The sequence below is a fragment of the Taeniopygia guttata genome, chromosome 3 (assembly GCF_048771995.1).
Source record: "Taeniopygia guttata chromosome 3, bTaeGut7.mat, whole genome shotgun sequence".
NCBI lineage: Eukaryota > Metazoa > Chordata > Aves > Passeriformes > Estrildidae > Taeniopygia > Taeniopygia guttata.
The window spans coordinates 97,850,116-97,873,700 of NC_133027.1; the positions used below are offsets into that span (position 1 = coordinate 97,850,116).

The 23,585-nt window shown below is 43.1% G+C and overlaps 1 protein-coding gene across 3 annotated transcripts; it reads left to right on the forward strand.

The window, feature by feature from the left end:
• The first annotated feature begins 9,979 nt into the window (after positions 1 to 9,979).
• Positions 9,980 to 23,350, forward strand: LOC115494498 (uncharacterized). 3 transcript variants are annotated; one of them, XR_012055284.1, is made up of 5 exons: positions 9,981 to 10,857; positions 12,119 to 12,162; positions 14,224 to 14,384; positions 18,540 to 18,595; positions 20,355 to 23,350. XR_012055284.1 is itself a non-coding variant. In XM_072927492.1 (3 exons), the coding sequence occupies exons 1-3, from the start codon at positions 10,210 to 10,212 to the stop codon at positions 14,264 to 14,266; spliced, it is 735 nt and encodes a 244-aa protein (XP_072783593.1). In that variant the 5' UTR covers positions 9,980 to 10,209; the 3' UTR covers positions 14,267 to 15,186. The 3 variants fall into 3 exon arrangements, 1 of the variants encoding a protein (XP_072783593.1); XR_012055285.1 differs by lacking the exon at positions 12,119 to 12,162 and having other exon boundaries at positions 10,011 to 10,857; positions 20,355 to 23,349; XM_072927492.1 differs by lacking the exons at positions 18,540 to 18,595; positions 20,355 to 23,350 and having other exon boundaries at positions 9,980 to 10,857; positions 14,224 to 15,186.
• The last annotated feature ends 235 nt before the right edge of the window (positions 23,351 to 23,585 follow it).

Genomic DNA, 23,585 nt, shown 5'->3' on the forward strand with positions numbered 1-23,585 from the left:
TTTTTATCACCAACCAGCTGGAACCACTTAAGTCCCCAGCTATTCCCTGAACAACATCAACTCCGCAATAAAGTTGTCTGTGCTAATGTGCTTTAAGTGTGCTGAACTGCTTTTCCTTGCAGTCTCTGGGAATTGTCCTGCTGACACAGGCAGAGTTAAAAAAAAAAAAAAAAAAAAGTAGTGAGGAAGTGGGTACAGGAAGAGAAAGTGTAGGGGATTCTGGACATGTTCAGGCTGCCTGCAGGGAAGGATGCTGCTGGAATGAACACAGGCTTGAAAACACAAACAGCTTACTCTGGATGCCGATGGAATCCACAAATTGAGATAGTCAGGAGGGGTGACTTTCTGGGCAGTCTGAAGGCTGCTTGCCCATCAGTAGGGCTGGGAAGTTAAGAAAAAAATTACCTCTGTGTTGAAGGTAAGTTTTTTGGTACTTGACCTTTTTTTCCCCCCAGTCCTGTTATTGTGAAACTCATTAGACCCCACATAGCTCAGTAAGCCTTGTGATGCTGCAGAACCAGCCCCAAAAGCCTCCCTGAGGAAAAGGGGGGGTGCAGATGCACTCATAAATGCCTCCTGACTGGATCTAGGGGTGTCTGTCAGTGCTAGGAAGCCTTGTGCTTGGAGAAGTTGAGAAACAGAATTTTCCATGGCTTTTCGGCTGAAATTTTTCTTTCTGCCAGTGCCAGGTCAATTCTGCTTCAAAGGTGAGCATCAAAAACAAGCTCAGTAATCTTTGCTCCACTAATGAGAAAAGCTCTGCTTGGCTCTCAGTTCCACAGGTTCCCACTGCAGTGTAAGTTAAGCTGAGAGGGGGCCAAGGAGTCCAGTGCTGATGGAGTTGGTTCATCAAGGAGTTTATGGGGTAAATGAAAAAATCCTTACCTGTGTTCAGAGTGAGTGAAGACAGAAATGCAGCCAGTGTTTGCATTCTCAGAGGTGAGAACCTTTTTATAGCCTATTCTTATTTCATTCTTGTTATGGAGGTGAATCTCTCAGTCACAGAACCAGTTTATTTGTTACACCTTCCAAAAGTGACCTAAGTAGGAGTTAGGCACACAGAAAACTGAGATTGGCTGTTCTGTGACTTAATGAAGTGAGGAGGAGGTGAGCACCGTGCCCAGGAGCAGTGGGAGGCTGAGGAGTTCAGTCCTGTTGGTCACTGGAAGTTCAGGGACATGGGAGTGGCAGTGCCTAATAAATGCTGCGTCCCCAGAGGGAGAGTGCAGTCAGCCATGGATGCACAGGTTCAGATTTTCTCTGATGATCAGGAGCCCTTAGTCCAGCACAGAAAGGAAATCCACTGCTTGTCACCTTTTTTCTTTTGTTTTCACCCTAAAGCCTGTTACTGCTTTGTTGAGGAAGTCATACCCCAATCTCTAGCTTTGTTGAGTATCTCCCTCACCTGTGTGTGCTCGAGACATTTTTGGAGGCAGCATTGCTGAGTGAGACCTTAAGATTTGCTTGGGTTGCTCTGTTCCATGGGGGAAAATAAAATCTTTCAGAGATTTAAACGCTCTTTTCAGGTACTCTGGAGTCAGGAGAGCTTTTGTGAAGCTGTAGTGGCAAACTTCCACCAGAGCCTCACAAGCCCACACAGATCTCAAAGTACAAGGAAGGGGAGCACACTGCACACCAGTGACGGCTTTCACATACTCTTTAAATAAATCACTTAAAAAAAAAAAAAAAAACACTCTTTGAGGACTATTACAAAATAACTTGCAAGCTGAAAACATGGTAGTTCTGCAATTTATTGGTTAGCTTAGGGATGGAATTGGGGTACTGCACCCTCAGGGTAAATAGGTAGAGAAGTCACAAATCCACAGCCGTGGTAGGCAAATGAAGGGACTTCAGAAGAGAGGGGTTCTGACAGCCAAAAATGCAAATTCCTTCATTGAAAATCAAGGAACAGAGTTGCAAAAGGCTTGAAGATGGTGGCCCACTTAGCATGGTCAAAACAATTAATGTTGATTTGGGCATCTGGGTTTTGTGTGCTTCCAAGCATTGTGTGTGAGGAAAGCCAGAGGAGAATAAGAGAAGGAATGACAACTTCAAAATTACTGCAATTTCTTGCTGCAGTCCTTTTCACTTTTATGCCTTTATTGTTTCATTAGAGGTGAACTACTTGTTACATATTTGAATAGCATAAAGGGAGATGAGTTCAGGTCTGGAGGCAGAGCCTGGCAGGGGCATAGCTTGGAGCTGCGCACTGCAGGATCCAGCACAGCCTGGCCCTGAAGCCCTGAGCACCACCAGGAAATCTGGGCTTTTTCATTGTGCAATAATTATATTTTATCTATCTGCTGAAGGACAGCTTCATGGTCATGAAGTCATTGCTCTTCCTCAGTGTCAGCTTGCAGCCTTTAGAGCAAATAAGTCAATAAAAAGACCAAATTTATTTTCTATGTTACTCTAAAGGCAACTTTAGAGTTGTGCTTTGTTTGCTGGACCCAAATCATGAAGGTTTCCCCATGTAACTCTCAGCTATCAGGAAGAAAAACTTTGCACATGTTCAAGCCCTGAGTATTCTCAGCTTCTCTGAAGTCAATAATAGTTTGTGCTTTTTTAGTCTGAAATGTTCCCAGACATCAGATGTAATTGTCTTGTTGTTACTACTATCTAGTAAATACTGCCCAGCATTTTTTAATGCATCTATGAAAAATAGTTTAAGCAAATAAAATATAATGTGTATTGCAGGAAATGGCACCTTTTTATTTTTCCTGGTAATCTGCTGAATAGCTGGAATAGCTGATGTAGAGATACTGGATATTTATCCAGTTATTATAACAATAATTATAATATTATAATTATTATTAATTATAATAATTATATTATAAATATAATATTATAATAATTATTCTTATATAGTAATAAACAGCAATTACTGACAAGTCAGGGCTCCTTTTTGAGCAAGGAGCTGGATGGCATCTCCAGCTAGGTCAGTTTGGAACTGGCATTGCAGGGGGATGCAGCCATTGCAGGCCTTAAGGGAATTTTGAGCTCTGCTACTGAGTTTCAGTAGCACTGAATTTGCAACAGGAAAGGGAGAATCCTTTTTAGAGAGAGGATCCTCACTAGAATTTTTTGTAAAGGCTAGAGGTCTGCTTTCAAGGGAATGAAAATAAAAATGCTCCCATTACAAGGTTTTCTCAGAGGGGATTTTTAATGTTTCATTGCCAAGGCTAATGCTCCCAGAGGAAAACTTCACTGAAGTGCTGCACAGATGCATCACAGCCAGACTGAGATTCTGTATTGCAAACTGTGACTTAGAAACAGTCTTTTTGTATTTTGTGAACTTCATATAGGTTTCACGTTCCAGTTAATTTCAGTTCTTCCTCTTGAATATACCCTTTGGAGCAGCTGAAGCGACACTGAACTGTTAATGGGACTGTTTCCTTCCAAATCTGGAGAACAATCTCCAGGGTGATTTTAGTCTTAAAACAGCTTCAGAAGGAGCAGGGGATGACTGCTCAGACTGTTCATGGTCTTTTAAATCTTAAATTCATCTTTAAAGGTAGGCACATGGATATAGATCCATGTTTTTCCTCCAGGCTTCCTAAATCTTCCTCCTCATCATCCTCTCACTTGCCTGTTCAGAAGGTTTTTTTCAGCTCCTGGCAGAGCCTGAGCTGCACTGTGCCTCCCTTGTTTCCCTTGGGGTTTATTACTCTCTCCATTAGCAGTAGCAGTACTATCAATTATTATACTGTTCTTATATCAGCCCGTCAGTTTGGGTTTTTTTACATTTTTTTTCCTGATTCTCCTCCTCATCCCACTAGGGGAAGAATACAGTGGGCCCATTAGGAGAAAATGTTCTGTGCATGATCTCTGTTCCCAAATACACAAGATTCTGTTTAAAATGAAAAATTGATCAAAGATATTTCCAAGGTCTCAGGATATAATGGGATTGATGACATGGCAGTCTTTGCGGGATACAGCGACACAAGGATCACTGACAGTGTTGGACCAAGAGGAATAAGGAAAATATCATACTTTTTTCTTTTCTTACAAGAAATTATTAATGTCACTGGAGCTTCCCAGCCTCTCTGTCTTGTGGTGTGCTTTTCATAGAAATGAGTGGAAATTCCCTGCATTATCCATCCATACTCGCATTTCTGTTATGTTTGTCCAAAGAAAACCCCTGCAAGAGCACAAAGTAGCTTGTGGCAATAGAGAGATTTTGATTAGAGAATCTGATTCCTTCGTTCTCATTCAGAACCAAAGCTTTGCTTGTGTGAGGACTACAATTTAAAAGGAATTTTCCATACTCAGATTAAATATTCCCAGCAAACTACATAGGGAATATCACAAGAAACTTGTGGTATTTCCACTCCTTGCATCAGCATCTGTTATTTTCTTAGTCTAGCAAAGCAATTTAATTCTTGTCTTGGTAGGCTTTTCATCCATAAATCTGAACTCTTACCTAAGCCCACAATTTCCACTTTTTTCAAGTGCAAAAAAAAAGATGCAGGTGAGAGAACTCAGTGTCTGTGGGCAGCCAGATGTATTCAGTGTGTTTAGTCTGCTTTGCCCATGGACCAAAATTTATATTGAGCATTCACAGATACTGTGTCATGTTCCAAAAGAACTGTTAAAACAAAAAGTATGATGGTAGGGCACCATCAAACACCAATAGTTGTTGGGGGAAAAAGAAAAAGCTGCATCTGCTGCTTCAGTTCTGCCAAACACACAGTTGGTGCACTTTAGTGATGGCTTTGTTCAAATGCATTCATTCTTCTAAGGGATTTTATTAAATTATTCCTCTGTTTTTTGGTTTTTTTTTGTTTTACTCCAGTGACTAAGAGGGTCTTGACCCACTAATAATCACCCAGTAAAAAATATGCATTTTTATCTTCTAGCACAAACCCGAGAGTGATACTTTTACATTTCTGAGGGGCTGACCCCAAAGCCTTCTGCTAAAATTTCAAGAGAAAAAGAAAGAAAAGGAAATGTTTCTGTGGTTTGAGTTATTTCCTGCCACAAGGCAACATCTTTGTGTGCCACAAACACACAGTTAATCCAAGTTAGCAGAAAATTGTCTTGTGAACTCCTCACCCTGCCCAAGTGTTCAGAATAGAGATGTGCAGGTGGTACCATCCCATGGCCATCAGTGTTTAAGGCTGGAAGGGCAAAATGGCTTTGGGGAGATGGTAAAGTGAGAGTTGTTGCTGACAGAAAATATTATTTGTTAGGTGAATGTTGGTGCTGCTATGCAGGGGGATGTGCTGGGGGGTTACACCTTGCTGCAGGACAGATGCCATCTTCATCTGCCTAAAAATCTGCTCTGACCATGGAGAGATGGAGGAGTAACTCAGGAGTGGTGCTGAGGAGAGGGGACATCCTATTTTCCTGTGACTGGAAGAAAGCATCTTGGGAACAGGAAAAAGTCACGAGCTATAGATGCCAAGGGCTGTGCTGGCAGCCCTAAAGGAAACCTACAGCTCTAGGAGGGACTGGCACCATCTCAGCTTTCCCATCTGGGTTAGGTCTCCAACTCTAAACTGCCCAGCCTAGACAAACAGCATCTCCAGAGGATGAAGGCTTCATCTCTCTCAGGCTGTGGCTTGGTAATAAGGGACCTTATTTGCTCAAGAAAGCTTTTGGGCTCTTTTTTATGTCAAGGGATTTGTTCCAGTTCCCTGACTGCTGTGCTGGCAGTGGGTGGTCTGGGTGCTGTTGTAAGGAGGTTTTAATCATTTAACTTGAGATCAGTGCGATTATGAAGGAAAAGAGGCTCATTACACATGGAGTGGACTCCTGTGTATGCACCTGCAGAGAAATTCCCTTCTGAAAAATCCAGGAGCCTGGGGTAGAATCTTCTGCTAGGAGGTGAGTGCTTCTCTCCTGTGTCCCTCTCCACAGCTTTCAGAAGCTGGTAGGCTCCCTCAGTTCAGAGGATGTCCAGGAACTGTGTGGACACTTTGTTGTTTAAGGGTCTGTCTTGTTCCTATTCCCCTTTTTAAGGTGGGTTTTCTCACCTTCCTGTACTCACCACCCCTTCTCCCCAGCAGCAGTGATCCCTCAATCATTGCTCTGCAATTTGCAGGTCCATCTCCACATCAACCAGTCTTTGTTACAGCACATGACCCACCACACCTGATCTTCCCCACCGCCAGGAGTTTCATTTAAAAACAAAGCCAAGGTGCTGCTGCAGCTGGGGGAGGCTGGGGTGTGGTGATTCCTGCCTGGCTGCTGGAGTGAGCTGCTGCCTGGATAAGTCACAGGCCACCACTGCCAAGCCCCACACGGTGTTTTGAGCCTTATCAAGGCTTCTCAGCCTGCTGAGCTTGGCAGCAAGGCAGGAGTGTTCCAGCAGCTGGGCTGCTCCTGTCACTGAGTGTCTGTCTCCAGCGAATGTAGGCCAAGAAAAGCAGATGGGTTCTTCCACCACTCTCGCACAACCTCTTCAGGGACAGACATGCATTGTCTGGACAGTTTACTGGCAGCAGCACTGCTCTTTCCTGCTCTGAGCAGTGTCAGCATGGCCAGAGACAGAGCTTCAGCAGGAAAATGCTCCAGCAGAGGTGGAGCCTGATCTTCCCCAGAGGTGGCTGCTGGTGCCTCCTGATTGCTGGATTTCCATGCGTGTGCCTGGCCAGGTTTCTTGTATCAAGAACCAACAGTTCACAGTGAAACTTCAGAAAGAAGCTAACAAAAAACCCAAACCCTTTCCTAGTCTCTTCCTTGTGGAAAGAGCTGAGAGACAGGGTGGGATACTTGGGATGTCCTGGGCAGGACCAGAAGCTGGACTCAGTGATCCTGATGGATGCCTTCCAACTCAGCTTATTCCATGGTTCTGTGATACTTCAGGCTGCCTGAGCACCAGCAGGTCTCCAAGGATTCAGGCAGCACAAACTGTAGGCAGGATGCTCCAAATGTGGCTGTTCCTCAAGGTTTCTCTTGTGTCCCTCATCATCCACCTGGCATCTGCCAGAGGGGCTTAAATACAGTGACCAGCATCTGTCATGTCTAGTCTTTCTGCTGCACCTTCACTCTTTGCCATGCTGTGTTTTCTGCACCAACTGCAAAAGAACTCAGTTCCTCAAGATGGGGGACAGTGATACAGGTGGTTTTTTCCAATCACCAGCTTTTGATGTAAGCAATTCTGGAAAGCTGCTGGGTAGGTACCATGATGTACCAATGTCGTGGTTTGACACGGAAAAAGAATTTTTCTCAGAAGGAAGAGGTCAATTTGGATATTGACCGATTTAAGGTGGACACGCCTCTGAGAACACAGAGGGGTTAAAAGCAGAATTCCCAGGAGAACTCGCTCTCTTTGGTTCCGGTCAGTGTGCAGTGCAGCCTCTCCCCTGCCCGGCCTGTGACTGGGTGGGGAAGGGAAGGCCTGACTGAGGTAGGCCCAAGGGTGGAGCGGACTGGAACCCCCCTGCAGATGGAAGGGTGGAGAAAATCTGGGATGTCTCCGTTCCCCCCCGAGTCTCGAGAGAGAGAGAAAGAGACAGCGGCAGTTTTGTCAGCAGTTCACCGCGGGGAAGGAGAAGAGCGGGGGGGCCGCAAGGTGCCCAGCCGGGCTGTGGGAGCTGGAGCCTGGGCAGCGAGCCATCTCTGGGAGTTGGGACTTTTAACCCTTCCTGAGAAATGAAAGCTTTGTGAAATTTTTCTCCTCCTCAATTTGAAAGAGAGGAAGAGAGACAGCTTGGACCCTGGGATGTTAGAAGGAGAAATTATAGGTGGGAGGAGATGATGGAGTGGCTTTTGGCTGGACTTTTTCTTGGTAGCCACAGACTGAACTGATCTTTTCCTCCAAGAGAGACTGTATTTTAGGAGGATGCCGGTGAGCCAAATGCTTCAGCTGGGAAAAGACAGAAGTGGAGCAAACAGAGAAAAGTTAAGGAGGTTTGTGGTGGTGCCCCCTGTCTGCAGAGAGGAAGAAGAGAAGAAGATTTCTGTTCTTGGACCCTCGGCTCCAGGGGAAAATGGGGGGGACTGTGGTCCCAAAAATGAAAAACTGAACTGTTGTTTTTTCCCCTGTTGGCAGGGCATCCTTGAAAGGAAAAATCCTAAAAGCATTCTGTCCATCCATGCATTGGTGGAGATGGTCACCATGCCAAACTTTTTCTCTGGACGGTGCCATGTGTGACATGGAAGCACAGGGTGTGGCAGCTGTGTTCCTTGGGGGGTCTGTGGCACAGGAGAGGCTCCTCTCTCCCTCGATGGACTGAGTATCAATTGTCTGGAGGGTGGAAACCCGATTGGGGTCCAGGTTGTGTCTCACTGTGGTTTGTTGGAGTTGGGTGGTGGGAGGAGGAATGCTTTGGAAGGTTTTCATTTTCAATTTTGTGTGTGTGGTTTTTCTTTCCTTTCTTTTTCCTTTTATAGTAGTATAGTAGTAGTAGCTTAATAAAGTTGTTTTTCCCTTGCTATTAAGCTTGGGCCTGCTTTGCTCTGTCCTCGATCGCATTTCACAGCATTCAATTGAGAGGCTGCATGTTCATGGGGGCACTGGCATTGTGCCAGTGTCAAACCATGACAACCAAGTAACAAAAATCCTAATCTTGATTGTTTTGTGTTTCATAACAAATTTCCTGCAGTGGCATCTGCTGGCAAGGTTACCAACTGCAGCGTTTGCAGTGATGTGATGCAGGGTGGGACTGCTGGGTGTCAGCACAGGCACTAAGGAATGTTCTGCTGACCTATTTAAAATGTTATATCAAGGACAGCTAAAGCTCTGAGGGAGCAGGCCTGACCTTACAGCTGACCTTGTTTTGAGAGGAATGTTAGATGAGACCTGGGTTTGTTCCAGCTGGAAATTCCCTGCAATCCACTTTACAAGTTTGATTCTTTGCTTTAAATATCATGGAATAAAACCCACTGATTCTTTACTTTAAGGATTTGCTTTCCTTGCATCAATGTCAGTCCTGGACCAGCTCAGCCCAGCCAAAGTCACTTTTCCTTGATGTCTGTCACAAATGAAAAATGGCAGATGTGTTTCCCTAGTCAGGCTGGTTAATTTCAATGTTCCTCACTGGGATACTGTCCAAGGAAGGAACATGTCCCAGGACAAGAGCAATGCAAGCAAGAGGAGGGACTGAAGGGTCCTGAGCATGTCTCCAGCTGTGTGAGTGTTTCCCTGGCACTCATCCAGATGTGTGCAGCCCCTCTGAGGTCATCTTGAGTTGCTGACGCAGATGTGTGGAAGAGAGAACGGATGTCATGAAAAATCACACTTGAATTAGGATTGCTGTGAAAACCCATCAAACACAGTGCAAGCTTAGGGAGCTGTCCTTCACCATTAGGGACAGACCTTGTTTTAAATGCTGAAAGAAGTTACTTCAGAGACAAATATTCAGTGATTTGAACTGAACAAGAAAAACTCTGCTTTATTTACCCCTAAGGCTCCCCACCAGAAAAGCTATAGAGTCAACTGAATCTCACACGTCACGTGAAAGAGCACAGTGCCTGCTTTTAAAGCAGAAGGGACTCACTGCTCTCCAGGTGATGTAAAAAGACGCATTTGATGTATTCAGTTTGGTTAAGATCTCTTCATATGCAAAATCACTGGTAAATGAGAAACAATTATAATAGAAACTTTAAAATCATTGTAGCTCATTTTATTGTATAATTCAAAGCAGCAGTCTGGTACTGCTGTCTTTGAAGACCCAAATTATATGCTTGGTTTCAAGCTGCATATTTTATCTAAAATGGCATCAAAAATATTTTTAAAATAAGTAATTATTATAGTAGTATATATATAATTACAAAAAGAAAGGGGGTGGGGGAATGCAATGATCTGAAATATATATTTTTCCCCTGGGAAAAAATTTAACTTGGCATAGTAGACCAAGGCACAGATGCTCTTTGGTTGCAGTGTTTCGGATCCCTATAGAAGATATCTACCTATGTTTTATAATTATATAGTGAAACACAAAATTAGCTAGATGAGCCTACTGCTGTACTGCATAACAATACAATTCACAGTTTTTTCTGTGGGGTTTCAAGAGTCATTTGTACATGTAACTTAGCCTCTATAGCAAGAAACAAGAGAGAAATGACACAGCAAAGCACTGCTGGACCTTTATGAAGCCTACTGTGCTCTGCAAAACAAATCATTTTTGATGTTATGTTTCAGAGGTGCAACAGCATAAACCCAGCACAACTCCGATTATTTTAATAGAGAGCAATTTTTGTCTGAGCAGTGTCTGAGGTTTTCATTTAGGCAACTCAACAGGACCGATGCTCTGATACAGTATGTTACACTTTGGGAACATTACAACAGGATCTGTTCAGGAAAAGAGAAGAACAAAAGGCATAAAGCATCTTAACGCTGACCTAAATAATCCAATATTATTCCTTCTTAAAAACTCTTGCCCTGCCATCTGGGAGGCTGATTCCCGACAGATTACCGAAACGCGCTGTTGTTTGGAAAGCCGCTCGCTGCAGGGCGGGCACGACAGAGGGAAAGCAGCGGGATGCGGCGGCGCGCAGGAAACCACCGGAGGCGCAGGGACCGGCGCTGCCATCGGCCACAGCGCTAAAATAACCCAACAAAAACCCAAGCAAAGCCCCCTGCCGCTTGCCCCACGCCTCTCGGGTGCCACCAGCTTGTCCTGGGGGCCAGCAAGGCCCGGAGGAAGCTGTAAGCCCCGCCGCGGGCCGGGCGTGGCGGGGCCGGCACAGCGGCCCCAGAGCTCATTCATTTCCTGCCGGGCGGGGCTGAGCCGCTGCCGCTGCGAGCTCAGCCCTGAGCCCTCGGAACCTCGGCCGCGGCTTCCACACTCATCGTCCTTCGGCTTCTCAGCAGTAAAGCCCTCCTTGCTAATCCCTGTGCTGGGGAAGAGGCTCTCAGCTCCCGCAGCCCGGCAGCCCACGGGGAGAAATGGATGGGGAGTCCCGGAGGTACATCTGGTGCTGTACCTCAGCTTAGCTGTGCTGCGGGTCCTGCTTTCTGGGAAGGTCCTGCCCTGCTTATTCGAATTATAGGAATCTGAATACATGACACTGGCGTGCGTGCTGTTTATTTTGGGGAAATGGAGGAAAGCAAGCAGGAAATTACCATACTAGAGGTGTATCTGCACCCAGAAAATCACAGGAACTAGCCTCTGTTGCTTTTTTCTAAGGCAGGTTCTTCTAGAACTGATGCTGCTTTGCTGCAGGTTTGTCTAGAAGTACCCCACTGTAAGTGGGATACAATAAAACCTGGCAAGCTCTGGGGCTTAGATTTTAGGCTTATCTCACCCTAAAATCAAAATATGCACAAGTGCTACCAAGTGCAGCTGATGAAGCCACAGGTGTAATGTTAAATGGATGTTACTGCTTTTTCATGTGTAGCTTCCTGTATTTTAAGGCTTTTGATTTTCTGAATACTGACAATGCTTTAAAAATCTCCTACAAAATATAAATTTCAATAATCAAAATTTAAATCATCATTCTGTCCCGTGAGTCTAAGGTTTAATCAGAATGATTCCTGCATTTTTGCCTAGCAACACAAAAACCTCCTAGAGAAAAATTTACTCCTCAATATTTCCAGAACTTTATATAGATCCACATTTAAAAATATTTCTAGTGTAGCTGAGGTCTGAAGTGATGTAGCTCTATTCCATACGTGAAGCAGTGAGGTGTGTGTGTCTGTTGGTAGTCTGAATTGGAGCTAGCCCTGAATGTATAGATTTTAGCTGAGATTGAACTCGAATTAAAAGAAATGCCAGTCTGATTCCCTCCTATCTGAGTTGATCTTTCTATTCCTTGAAGCACATTTCAATAACTCTCTTGTTATCCTCCTCTGAGATCCCGTATGCCATTATTGTTCTTATCTATACATTCCCTTGATTATGGCACTGTCCACTGAGCCTGTCATCGCTGTGGCTGCCTCATAATGCCTGCAATTATTGCTCCGTGGGCTGCCAGAGCCACTAATGATGCTGTGTTGGCTGTTGGTGCTGCGGGAGCGAGGGCTGTGTGCTCACCCTGCAGAACGCCGGGAGCTGCAATGGGAAGAGCAATGTAGGTCACAGCGATGTCAGGATCTCCTTGTGGGGGCAGCGATGGTGCCGGGGAGTTGCATCGGGTTCACAACAACTGATTCTCTTGGAGTCTCCTGGGCTTTCAAAAGGAGCAGGGTCTTGTATGTTTATGCTGTTGTACCTTTTGATTTGTGCAGCACCCACAGCTTCTGCTGAGATCTGCTCCCTCCGGGTCCTCAAGGTTGGTGTTTTCATGCACTCTCTCCAGATAAAAATTCATCTGCTTGTTCAAAGCATGCTGTTCTGAGCTGGATGCTGTTTTCTGATCAAAGAGTGTGCCTAATAAATTCCTCCAATTTGTCATCCAAAGCAGCCTTCCCTACTTTCGGCACTATGTGGAAGCTGAGGGTGGATCCAAGAAGCACAAGACCAATCCTTTTTGTGCTGCTCAGCATCTTCACGTGTGCATTAGCCTATGAGCAAACTGTGAACCTCACAATGCTGAAATCCCAGATAAAAACTGGCACCTTTTATCACCACAGACTGAAATGACTCTTGTAAAGTGGTAGAGAATTATTTCTGCGTTTCAGGTCATTAAAACCATGTTGCAGAAGTACAATATAGGAAACAACACAGCAGGGTTGTGGCACAGCAAATGCAGGCTTTGCTCTTGGAGGCCTCTAAGCAGCATCAAGTACAGGTGGGGAAGGAACAGACCATGGAAGAAGCATCAGGGCAAGATTTTATACTGTAAGTTATTTCCCACAAACAAGGGTGGGAAGGGAGAAAGAGCAGGGATGGAGAAATATCTCAGCCCTGGTATATTTTTTTGCACAGCCTGTTAAAGACCAACATATAAATCTGACTCAGTTTTAGTTGACTAAGCGGGGCATAAGCCCAAGAACAACATCTAAAGCAGGCCAGGACAAGGTCACAGCTGTGTGCTGGAGAAGACAGCACAAGCCCTGGCTCCCAGACACACCACACACACACACACACACACACACATACACACACACACACACACACACATTCTCCTACAGGCTCCTGGCTTTGGAATCGAGCCCAGGGGTGCATTGGGAGACCACTGTAGGGAGTGTACCCCAGGTCATGCCTGGGTGGCAGCCAGGTCAAACTGCTTTGCAAGGAAGTGCTGCCATTCTCAGCCAATGAGCCCTCTGTGATCTGCCAGTGCCTGAGGAAAACAGAGGAAAATGAAAAAATTCAAGCCTTTTGTCCAGTCCTACCTCTACGAAGCAGTGACTTCCACTTCCACTGCAAATAGGAGAAAAAGTTGAATTCTGTGACATACCTTGTATCTAGCAAGTACCTTTCCCCTTCCCAGGGCTGGACGCCTTAGAGCAGTTTTCCTCACAGATAATTAGCTCGATAATTGCGATGTGTTTAACATACACCTATTGTGAGAGGTTGCAGCCTGCACTGATTGCTCGATTTTCCCATGGTCTAATTGCAGTCTGTCAAGCCTGAAACCACATGCTCCAACGTGCAAGGCAGGGTCTGAAATGCTCTGAGACTGTTATTCTCTCTGGTCTTGTGTGTGAGGTTGCTGTGGACATGGGCTCTGCTGAGAAAAGTGTAATTTACTTTGAGCTCTCTCGGTATTGTGTGGTTCTCCATCAGAGAGGGCTGCTGATGATGCAAACCCTGCCCACAGCCCGATCGTTACAGGCTGGCTTCGTGCACACACATGCGAACTGCTGATTCAGATGGATTTTTAATGAGGGGAGTAAATCCAAGAGTGAAGGGAACTCACTTGCACAGCCTTGGCCAACCTGCTGCTTCGTGGGGCCTGGAGGCTGTTGCAGAGTGTTGGTGTTGAACAAAAAAGCACTTGGAGAATATCTCTGATCCCCAGGTGGGCATTTGAAAAGAGCAAATTGTGTGGCCATTTTAATACTGAGAGGTATCCTTCAGTTAATAATATATTAATAACACCAGCACAGGGCAACATTTCTCAACTCATACCAGTGCTGTGTCACCAGCTTGTTAGATGTACACAACAAATAAATCCTATTTTTCAGGTAGAATGTGGAAAAATAGGTTTACCTCTGTTGGATACTTCAAGTTGTATCCAGTGATAAATGTCCCCTGCAAGCTTTAGTAATGAAAGCTCTTAGAAGGGAGAGTTGCAACAGCCACCTAAGCTATTCCAGATGGAATATGCTGCTACAATTTCAATAGATAAAATGTAGAGGAAACTTTGTTTCCTGGAAAAAATAATTTATCAAGCTAGTGAAACAAAGCTTTTTTTTTTTTTTTTTTTTTTTTTTTTTTTTTTTAGGTCCCAACAATTCCTGGGGCTGTCCAGATATCAGGACAAGTAAACTGTGATGTAAGAGCTGCTCTTCTGTCTCTGTGAAAGCTTTTCCAAGGGGCCTCAGAAAGCACAGAAGAGGAAGAGCTGGCTGTGGCAGCAGGAAGATGGATCCTCCTGTAAACCCAGTGAGTGCCAGCTCAGAGCCAAAAACCCTGTAACAACCTGGTCCTGCAGAGGACAGCTGAGAGGTGCAACTTTGAATGAAGGAGAAGGAAGAAACCAGGATAACTTGTGTGTGCCTTTTCCTTCCATGTGAATATTGCGTGGGCAGTTCATCCCTAAAACAAGCTGCCAGCCTGCAGCACCCAATGTCACCAAGTCACCAAGGCAGGCCCTCAGTGTAGGCACATAAAGGTGAGGGGGCTGTTGGGATCTGCCCAGTGACAATTACACACAAACTACAGCAGTTGAAATATGTATTCCAAAGGAACATGGAATTATAGTAATTCCAGTGAGGCATGGGATAGCTCACAGCCTCAATGTCCTGGTGGATATGGATAATGCTCCCATGTTTCTTACCAATTTAGGTGGAGGTCTTATTCTCCTACCAAAACCAGATTCTTCCTAATTGATCTGTGTATTTGTTAATTTTACCCCTGCTATTTTAAAATTATTTTGTTCTGTGTACCAGAGAGCAAATGCAGCCTAGATTAGACTGCGTAGACTAGACTGCAAGGGTACCACAGCTGTGAATAAAGTAGCTGTGTTTTGTGCAAAAGATGTCTAATTCATTATAGAGTTTCTCCTCTCTGCCTTCTCCTCCCATCTGTATGGACCTGCAGGAAACCACCCCTTGAGACCACAAGGTGAAGCCCAGAGGCAACTCATCATGATCTTGGTGTCTGTGGTTTCTTTGACAATGTCTCTAAAAGCTATTTCTACTGAGAGGTAACAGCCTGCATTTGAAAAAAAAAAAAAAATTAAAAATCTCTAATTTGTGGGAATGGTCCCAAATCTAAGCCCCTCAATGCTTCAGGTTGGAAACTGGTCTGTATGGTTGTGGCATCACTGCAGTACTGCTGCTCTGGGAAGGGCACAGAGCTCCCTCCCTGTGCCATGCAGCCCAGCACTCACACCCTGAGCATGAAACTTAGGGAGCAGGAATGGCTGAGGGTTTGTTTTGCTTGTTTTGCTCCTCACATGAAGCTGTACATTTCCAGAGCACAAAATCAAAGCTCAGCTCTGCTCCTGTGCCCCTAGCAGAGATGTTCAGCAAGTTTGTCTGCTTTGTAATGGGATAATGAAAGGTGTTAAGAAATATGCAAACAAGTGATGAAAGAAACCAAATAGATTAAAATCAGAAGGTTGAAGTGCTTTCCCCCCCTTTCTTTATGTTTTCTTATTTTTTCTTTCTTTTTTCCTTTCTCGTTTTTTTCCTTTCTTCTTTTACCCCTGTTCTTTTCGTGTTTTGTTTCACACTTGCACTGTGCCATGTTCTCAAACAGGGTAATTTGCAGGAGCTTAGGAGAAATTGCTGTGACAGGCAGCATGGCTAAATACTGTATCTTAGAATTGCCCTCCCTGGAGCAGCTGCTCAGGATGCCAGGGATACAGTACTTTTCCTGTCTGAGAAACAAAACAATAAGGCTCAAACACATGGCTTCTGGAAACACTTACAGACAAACTTCTTACACATTGAATGTGCTGAAACTATAAACTAGACGTTAGGGGGGCTGAGCAGATCTCGAGTAGACTTTCAGGAATTTCAGAGAAGGCTCATAAACCATCCTTACCATATAAATTTTGTATTGTAAAATTTATAAAGTGTTTATATTGCACACACACATATATATAACACATAGGGGTTTTATATTATAAATAATGTAATTCTGCATAACTGTATAGTTATGAATCCTATAGCAGTAATATATTGTGGATTATTTGCAATATATAGCCTATATAGTGAGATAAATGTGCAGCTACAGATTTCTTATGTATTTATAAACAGTTTCTTGCATGTTTATAAGCCTGTAAGCTCTGATTTGTTTTAACTATTGAGTTACATACAACTTCTCTCCAATGTATGACTCCATTTCTCCCTTGCCCCTTGGGAGCTGTGACACTTTGTCTGCCTGCACATGAAAATCTATGGCAAAGCTGTAACAGCTGTACCCTGCTAATAAAAATAAGGCAGAAGAGAGAGGATGAGTAGGCATAAGTCACTAAAGACTAGAAGAGCTCTCATTTTGCAAAGGGAAGTCAGTGGAAATCTTTGGTGCTGACTTATGGACACCTGGGGAGCATGAAGCAAAGGAGAAACTGGGCTCCCTTTGGTCTTAAAAGTGGTGATTTAAGTTCTTATCCCCACCCCTGCAAGGAAAGGAAGGGTTAGACTGGTACAATTAATGAGCAAAGCAACTGAATACATACAAAATGGCCAAAAAAGTAATATTTCACATTTTTTTCAGTTTTCTGAGAGGCTGTTTACAGTAACCAGATATAGACTGTGGTGTGGAGAGGGATTTGATGCTTTGAAAAGAGGAAATTCCCCTCTCTCAGCAAAGGAAACATGCTGCACCTCAGAAGGCTCAAGGAACATTTGGCTGCTGTGTGCAGGAAGAGAAAAGCATTTAATTTTGAACTTGAAAGCAAAACTGAGTTTCAAGTGAACAGCAGAGCAGCAGCATCACAAGCCAAGTTTGCAGTTTGGGTGACTTGCACAGTTCCTTCACTGAAATGTAAATATGTAGGCAAGAAAGGATATACAGAAAGGACTTTCCCTGAGGTTTTCCTTTGAAGGAATGGGAGAAGCCTCCCCAGCTTTTGTGCATTTTTGAAATAGATCTTTTTGAAGTGAGGGCTGCAGGGGAAAGGGGAAACTGTGAGAGATGCTGGATCAGTATCTGTCTAGAAACAGGCTTTAGTGGTCTGAATATTATGGTACTTCTGAAAAACGTTTTTCAATCCAAATGATGCTGATTTATGCATAGAACATGCCCTCCCCTCCCAGCTCTCCTTCAAACTTGAAAATGCTGTAAAACCCCAGTTTTGAAGCAAAGCTTGAGGATGCAGTGATGATCTCCTGATTTCTGTTTAGCAGCTCTGGCTTTTTTGGCCATCAGGAGCTGCTCCATAATTCTGCCTGGATTGTATCTTTTTCTCCCTCTGTCAGGTGAAAGCTCATGTAGTGTCTCAGTGCCAAAGTGGCAGGTGAAGATGGGGTCGCTGCTGCACCTCCACGGAGCCTGAACTCAGGCAGTCCAGGAAATGGCTTTGCAGCCACCACAGCTTCACCCAAGCCTGGTGCAATGCCAGCAGAGGTTGTAACTGGGGGAAATGTGCTCTGAGAAACGTCATTCTATGTAGCAGAGAGGAAGGGAGCAGAGAAGTAACCAAGCGAGCCGTGTGTCTTTTCAATTGCAGTGCTGTTTTCAGCCCTGCTTGCCCAATCACCTTTGCACCACAAGGCCCTCCTGCCATGTGCCTTCACCCGGGCCGTGTAAGACAAGTAACATCAGTGCTTTACAGCAATAACCTCTGAGCCACACTACAGTGGATTTTTCTTCATGAAACAAGTGAGAAAAAGGGTAAATGACTCCAGTGCAGCACAATGTTATACACAGTTAAGATCCACAGGCGTTCCAGCAGGTAGACTTGGGCACCACCACGGGCCTGGCTGTTGCAGCAGGAGGGATCCATCCACATCAGGTCAGCCAGAGTCATTTTGAAGGGAAAGCACAATTGAAAAGTGAAGGGAGTGAGTCACCGTTGCCTGTTGGCATAAATGCAAAGTACTTAGGAGCAGGAAGTGTCTTTGTTTTTGTGCAGGGGAGTGTGCTCAGGTCAGGTTATCACTGAGGTGCACTTCTGGCTAGCAAAATAAGGGCTAACTCCACCAGTGTGACCATCCTACCTGAGAGGGGTTATTTCATGCAGTTCAGTATCACGTACCCAGGATTGCTTTTTGTTTTTAACACTGTATTTAACAACACTGAACCTTAAACCAGCATCCTGCCACCTACTGCTCGTGAAAATACCAGATGTGGTATGTGCACAGCAGTCTCATTTTGGCCTCAAAAACCTCATCAAAGCTCTTGGGGACTGGTGGATTGGTCAGCTCTGCACAGGTTGGGAAAAATATCCTGTGAGCCATCTGAATTGCCCTACTGGGACTCTCAGTCAGTGTAATGATGTCTGCAGCACAGCCAGCTTTCTTGGAGAACAAAGTACAGTTTCCTTTTGTGTGCTGAACAAACAAACATTGTGTGGGAATTGGTCCTAACAGAAATCTTTTTCTTTTTTAATATCCAAGTCACTTTTTTTTTTTTTTTTTTCCCCAGAACAGTGACCCTTGGGAAGGCCTGTGACTGGTTTGTGAAACTCAGAAACTACAGAGGTATGCATGGTGGGGACAGACAACTATTGCAATAACATCAGGGATGGCTCTGCAGTTAAATTTAAGCATAGAAGTGTCTGAAAACTGGCAGTCTGCCTAGTGCCAGAATTTCTTATGAATTCTATGTTTAGTATAGTTTAGGTTAGGAATCATCCTAACTATCCTTTGTCCTTTAATTAAATGAGAGGTCTGCCATTAGGCTCTGCTTGCCTTAACTCATGTTTTGGGCTGAGTTTGTCCTGCCTGGTAAATGGGAACACTGGAGAGAAACAGGGGAGAGAGAAAAAGAGAAGACTCCGAGGTACCTGTCTTTGCTGCTTATCTGTCTCCAGGTCCTGGCTCACGGAAAGTTTTTACACTGACAGCATCTTTCAGCAATTCTGTTCCAGCTGTTGGATGCTCAGTGCTTCACCAGGAACCTGGACACAAATTTGTCATTGAGCTATAATGCACATACAAAGCCACGGCCAGAGCACACAGACTGTAAAATGAAGGAACATAAGAGAGATTTGTGCAGATGAGGGAGGTGTAGGCTTGTACATGCAAATTCTGCCCTGAAGCATCTTGATTAATTTACTGAAATTGCTTGTAACAAAACTAAATAAATGTGGACATTTTTTGAAACAAGGATTTTAAATTTTAAACAATGAACAAGGATCACATATATATTGAAGCTCTTCTCTAACACTTATTATTAATACTTTTGGAAATGCTGAACTTGATGCATGTATGCTAGTGTGGTTTTTAGAAATCTCTTCTAAAAAGCAAACATCACATCTGAATCAGTTTAAACCCTGTATCTTCATAAACTGCAGTGGATACATTAAGTACATGAATATATATCTTAACATGTTATTAGAAATATAGATATTTAAGTTCAAAGACTTAATTTATATTTAAATTACTGTGTTTTAAAAAATTATAAACAAGACTAGTTGAGCAGGTTTAATCAAAGTCAATTTTATTGAGAGTAGATATGCAGTGATACCAGCTCCTAAAGCAAAATATGTGAGCTCATCGTTTGCTAGATGCATTGAGCTGATTACTTCATTTATCACTTCTGGTTTAGGCCTGCATGTTTGGACTAATTAGATTTTTTTTTTTTTTCTAAAATAAGATGAGAGGTGGGAGGACAGCAGTAGTGCCAAATACAAGAGACAGAATATGAATGCCATGTTAAATAAAATCATATCATTGGTGTCTGTACCCTGGTAAGAATTATCATCTATTCTACATATCCCAGTGTATTTGTTACAAATATGTGTCTAAATTTACTATAGTTATTTTCCTTAAATATTCCCCCATAGTGCAGTGAATTTTTAACACAATTTAGAAAACTGGAGTTGGGTGCAATACTCTGCCTTGATGCAGGGTCTTGTTTGCCACTGGCCCACTCAGCAGCCTCACTGCTGATCCCTGCCTGGCTGTGTCCCGTGGCTCCAATGCCTGTCCATCCCGGACCAGCAGCCTCTTCAGCCTGTCTTGCAAACAAATACATTAGAAATATTAGTTTCATCTTACTGCAGGGAGTTGTGTACAGTGCCAGCCATGGGCATAAAAAAAATCATGCATTGGTTGCGAAAATAAGGCTGGGAAGTTAATGTTGTTTTCATTCTTTATCTATATACATATATATTTATGTGTATTACATACACATGCACATATATACATGTGTACTTGTTTGTGTTGACGCTTCAAAGCCTTTGGGCTCTGTCTGTTTTGCATTTGCCACCTGTTTAATTTCTTTCTTTTTCCTCAGGTACCAGAGTGCCTTCCTGTTTAGGGGTAACATTGCTAATGTGCCAGAAGTGGGGATTGAGGCCAAGTTTCTCCCTTCATGCAGGGCAGGTTGTCGCACAGGAACCAGGAAAAGGTAAGTTCTGTCCCTCCCATCCTGTGGAGATCCCTGCAGAAGTCCCTCTGCTCTGTAACCTCTTTCTGAAGACTAAGAATACAGGTTTAAAAGCCAGAAGACTTCTGGAAAACCGCTTGTGAGTCAGCGAGTACCCAGGGGATGAACATGGCTTTACTTTGTATTCAGAATAAGCCATTTAAACTTTGAAGTTTTCTCTCTCTAGAATGAAAGCCACTTTCTGTTTAAACGTTTACAACTCTATCAAGGACATAACTTTGCTACATAGAAATGGGTCTGTATTACCAATGCTTGGAAATCCTGTAGTCTGTGTTTTCCATAAGCCTTCAGAAACTTGACTGTCCCGAGGGCTTTCTGCTGGAGTAATTTAACAGCCATGCTGCAAAAATGGCAAAGTAAGCAGCCCAGCAGAAGATACAGTAGCCAAAACTCTTATCTCGAGACCCATTTCTTGGACAATTGCATCAACTTCCCTCAGTCAATAATGAGTAGTATTTATAAATTCACATACAATACAGAAAGGAAATTTGATGCACTGTTGTGGAGATCAAAGTTTCATTGTGCTTTTTTTCTCCTTCTCCTGTTTAGAGAACTGGAGTCAGTTCGCATGTATCCGTGTCCCTCTTCTTATTGATGAGCCCAGCATTTTTGATAGCCTTGAGTATTTTTTAAAGCTGTTTCTTAAGATAAACATTTTGTACAACTTCCCAGAATGCAAGTGTTCAACTTAATTTGCCCAGAGCAGCAGTGTTTGTTAGCAGGCTGGTCATTTATAGGCGGGTTCAAGTTCCAATTCACTACATCATAAATTAATATATAATGAGAAACATTTTCCATGGTCAGGGGTGAAATCCCTGCCTTATTGAGGACTGTGCAAACAAAACTTTTGTTGATTTAGTTAGGTAACATTCAGAGGTTAATACCAAATGTCCTGCTTCTTAAATAAAAAGCATCCTACCACTGAAAAAATAGGAAGGAAATTACATATACTAATGGAAATGCCCAAAATGCCTGAGCATCCTCACAACACCTTTAAGAAGCGGATCTTCAGTTTTTCAACGTTTGAGAAGCAGAGAGGAGAGAGGTTTTGTCCACATGCAGAATTCAGTCTGCCTTCCCTTCCAGTTAGTTTTGTGATGTGACACAGTGCATGTGTTCTTCATCACCAGCTTGGCTGCAGCAGGTAAGTGCTTGGCTTCATATCAGGAACACAGTTGCCAGCCAGGAATTTTCCTCCACTCTTGCAAAAAGTAGATACATTTTCAATATGATACTAGACAGGAGAAAGAGAAAGCATACATATACATATACATATACATATACATATACATATACATATACATATACATATACATACACACATATTTATATATAAAAATGTATATGAATACATGGGTTGTTTAACAGACTATAAAACCCACCACACTACTGAGTCTTATGGGTGTTTTCTTAGCAAAGGCCTAATCAGGAGAGGAAACAGAAGCTTATTGCCCCACCCACCCCAGTAGCCTCTGCGAAAGCCATTTATCAGAATGTTTCTCAACCTTCTTGTGTTGGCAGCTTTAGGTTTTTGCAACTTTTTAGGGGTTACAGGTGATTATGGTGGTGCTGGGGTGATGGCTGGACTAAGAGACATTGAAGATCTCTTCCAACCTTGATGATTCTGGGATTTTCATTAAAATGAAAGCCTAAAGAATTATTTTCTTAGCTTTACATTGTGGGATTGGGATGTTTTATTAGATCTTGGCAAATTTCAGACTAAACGTGCAGCAGATCATTTTGGTGGTGGTGATGCTGATTGGATTTCACATTTGTCCTGTTCTAAGGTTGTCCCATAAATATTTCTGAAATAATCTCTCAAGTGTATCTCAATTATCACTGGCAGAATTGAAATAAACAGTTCTTAGTGGCCCAAGAGCTTTCTAATCCAAGTTGAGTAAACAAACCCAAACCCAAACCCTTTCTCTGAAGGCAAGTTTATTCTCTAAAGGAGACTTCAACTGAAACCCTCATATTTAAAACATATTAATTGTAGGCCTCTCTTGCCAACAAAATGAAGGAGGTTCATTCCAAGCAATACCTGCTGTAATTTAGACTGAACTGCTGAAAACAGTTCTTAACATTTCAACTTTGCAATAGTAAATAAAGCAGAAATCTTAGCTGAAGCCAAATCTGAAGCCAGAAATCAAGCTTCACTTGCACTCTTTTGTGTAGTATATTATGAAATGCATCTCAGATAAAGCTGATTGCCTTAACACAACTAAAAACCAAATTTATTCTGACTGCATTTATTAAAATCTATGCTTACATGTGGCTCTGGTTTGACTGAGTAACTTTTAACCTCCTTTAGACATCTTTTACTGTATCACGTAGTAAAAAATACAATGAATGCTTGACAAACTAAACTGGACCTCTGTGGTACAAAAATAGGGGAGATACAAATGCAATTTAAAAATAATTGCTTGAGAAAATGAAAAAAAAAAATCAAGGATAAGATAAGCAGAATAAATACTAAAATATATCCATTTTTTTGTAATTCACTCAGGAATTCCCATTTCCCACAATCACTTAGAGCAAAAAAGCTTGACATACTCTTAATTAAAAAATTAGAAACTTAAACCCCAATAGAATAAACAAACAAACCAGCAATAGCGAAACCAACCCCCAGATATAACAGTTCTGTCTTGGACAAATTAAACTCATGACTACTGTGGGGCCTGTTTATGTCAGTTCATTTTGGCTGTGGCTTTTTGGTCCGGGTTTTTTTTCCATTTTTTATTTTACGATGTTGCTGTTGTTTCAGGGTTCTTTTTTATCTGAGATTTTTGCTGTGTCTGCATAGCACTGGCAGTTTTCTGTACGGGACAATTGTGGTCTTGTCTTTAGGGAATTTCCCTTCATTTAGGAAGCTTTATTAGGACAGGACATCACTTGTTAGCCAAATTTAGAAAATTTGGGAGGTCCATAAAAATTGTGCAGACACAAACACTCTGTATTTCACTCTTAACAATTCACCACTTTTAAGATCCCGGCACTGGAAACAACTAATTTGAACACTAAACCTCAATGTTAAGGACGATTTGTTAACTTTTTCACAACACATTTTGTTTCTGCCTG

Coding starts and splice junctions, on each gene's coding strand:
- LOC115494498 (XM_072927492.1), top strand. CDS start 10,210: ATGTTACACTTTGGGAACATTACAACAGGATCTGTTCAGGAAAAGAGA. Junction 10,858..12,118: donor ATGGATGGGGAGTCCCGGAG/GTACATCTGGTG, acceptor TGATTTGTGCAG/CACCCACAGCTTCTGCTGAG. Junction 12,163..14,223: donor GCTCCCTCCGGGTCCTCAAG/GTTGGTGTTTTC, acceptor TTTTTTTTTTAG/GTCCCAACAATTCCTGGGGC.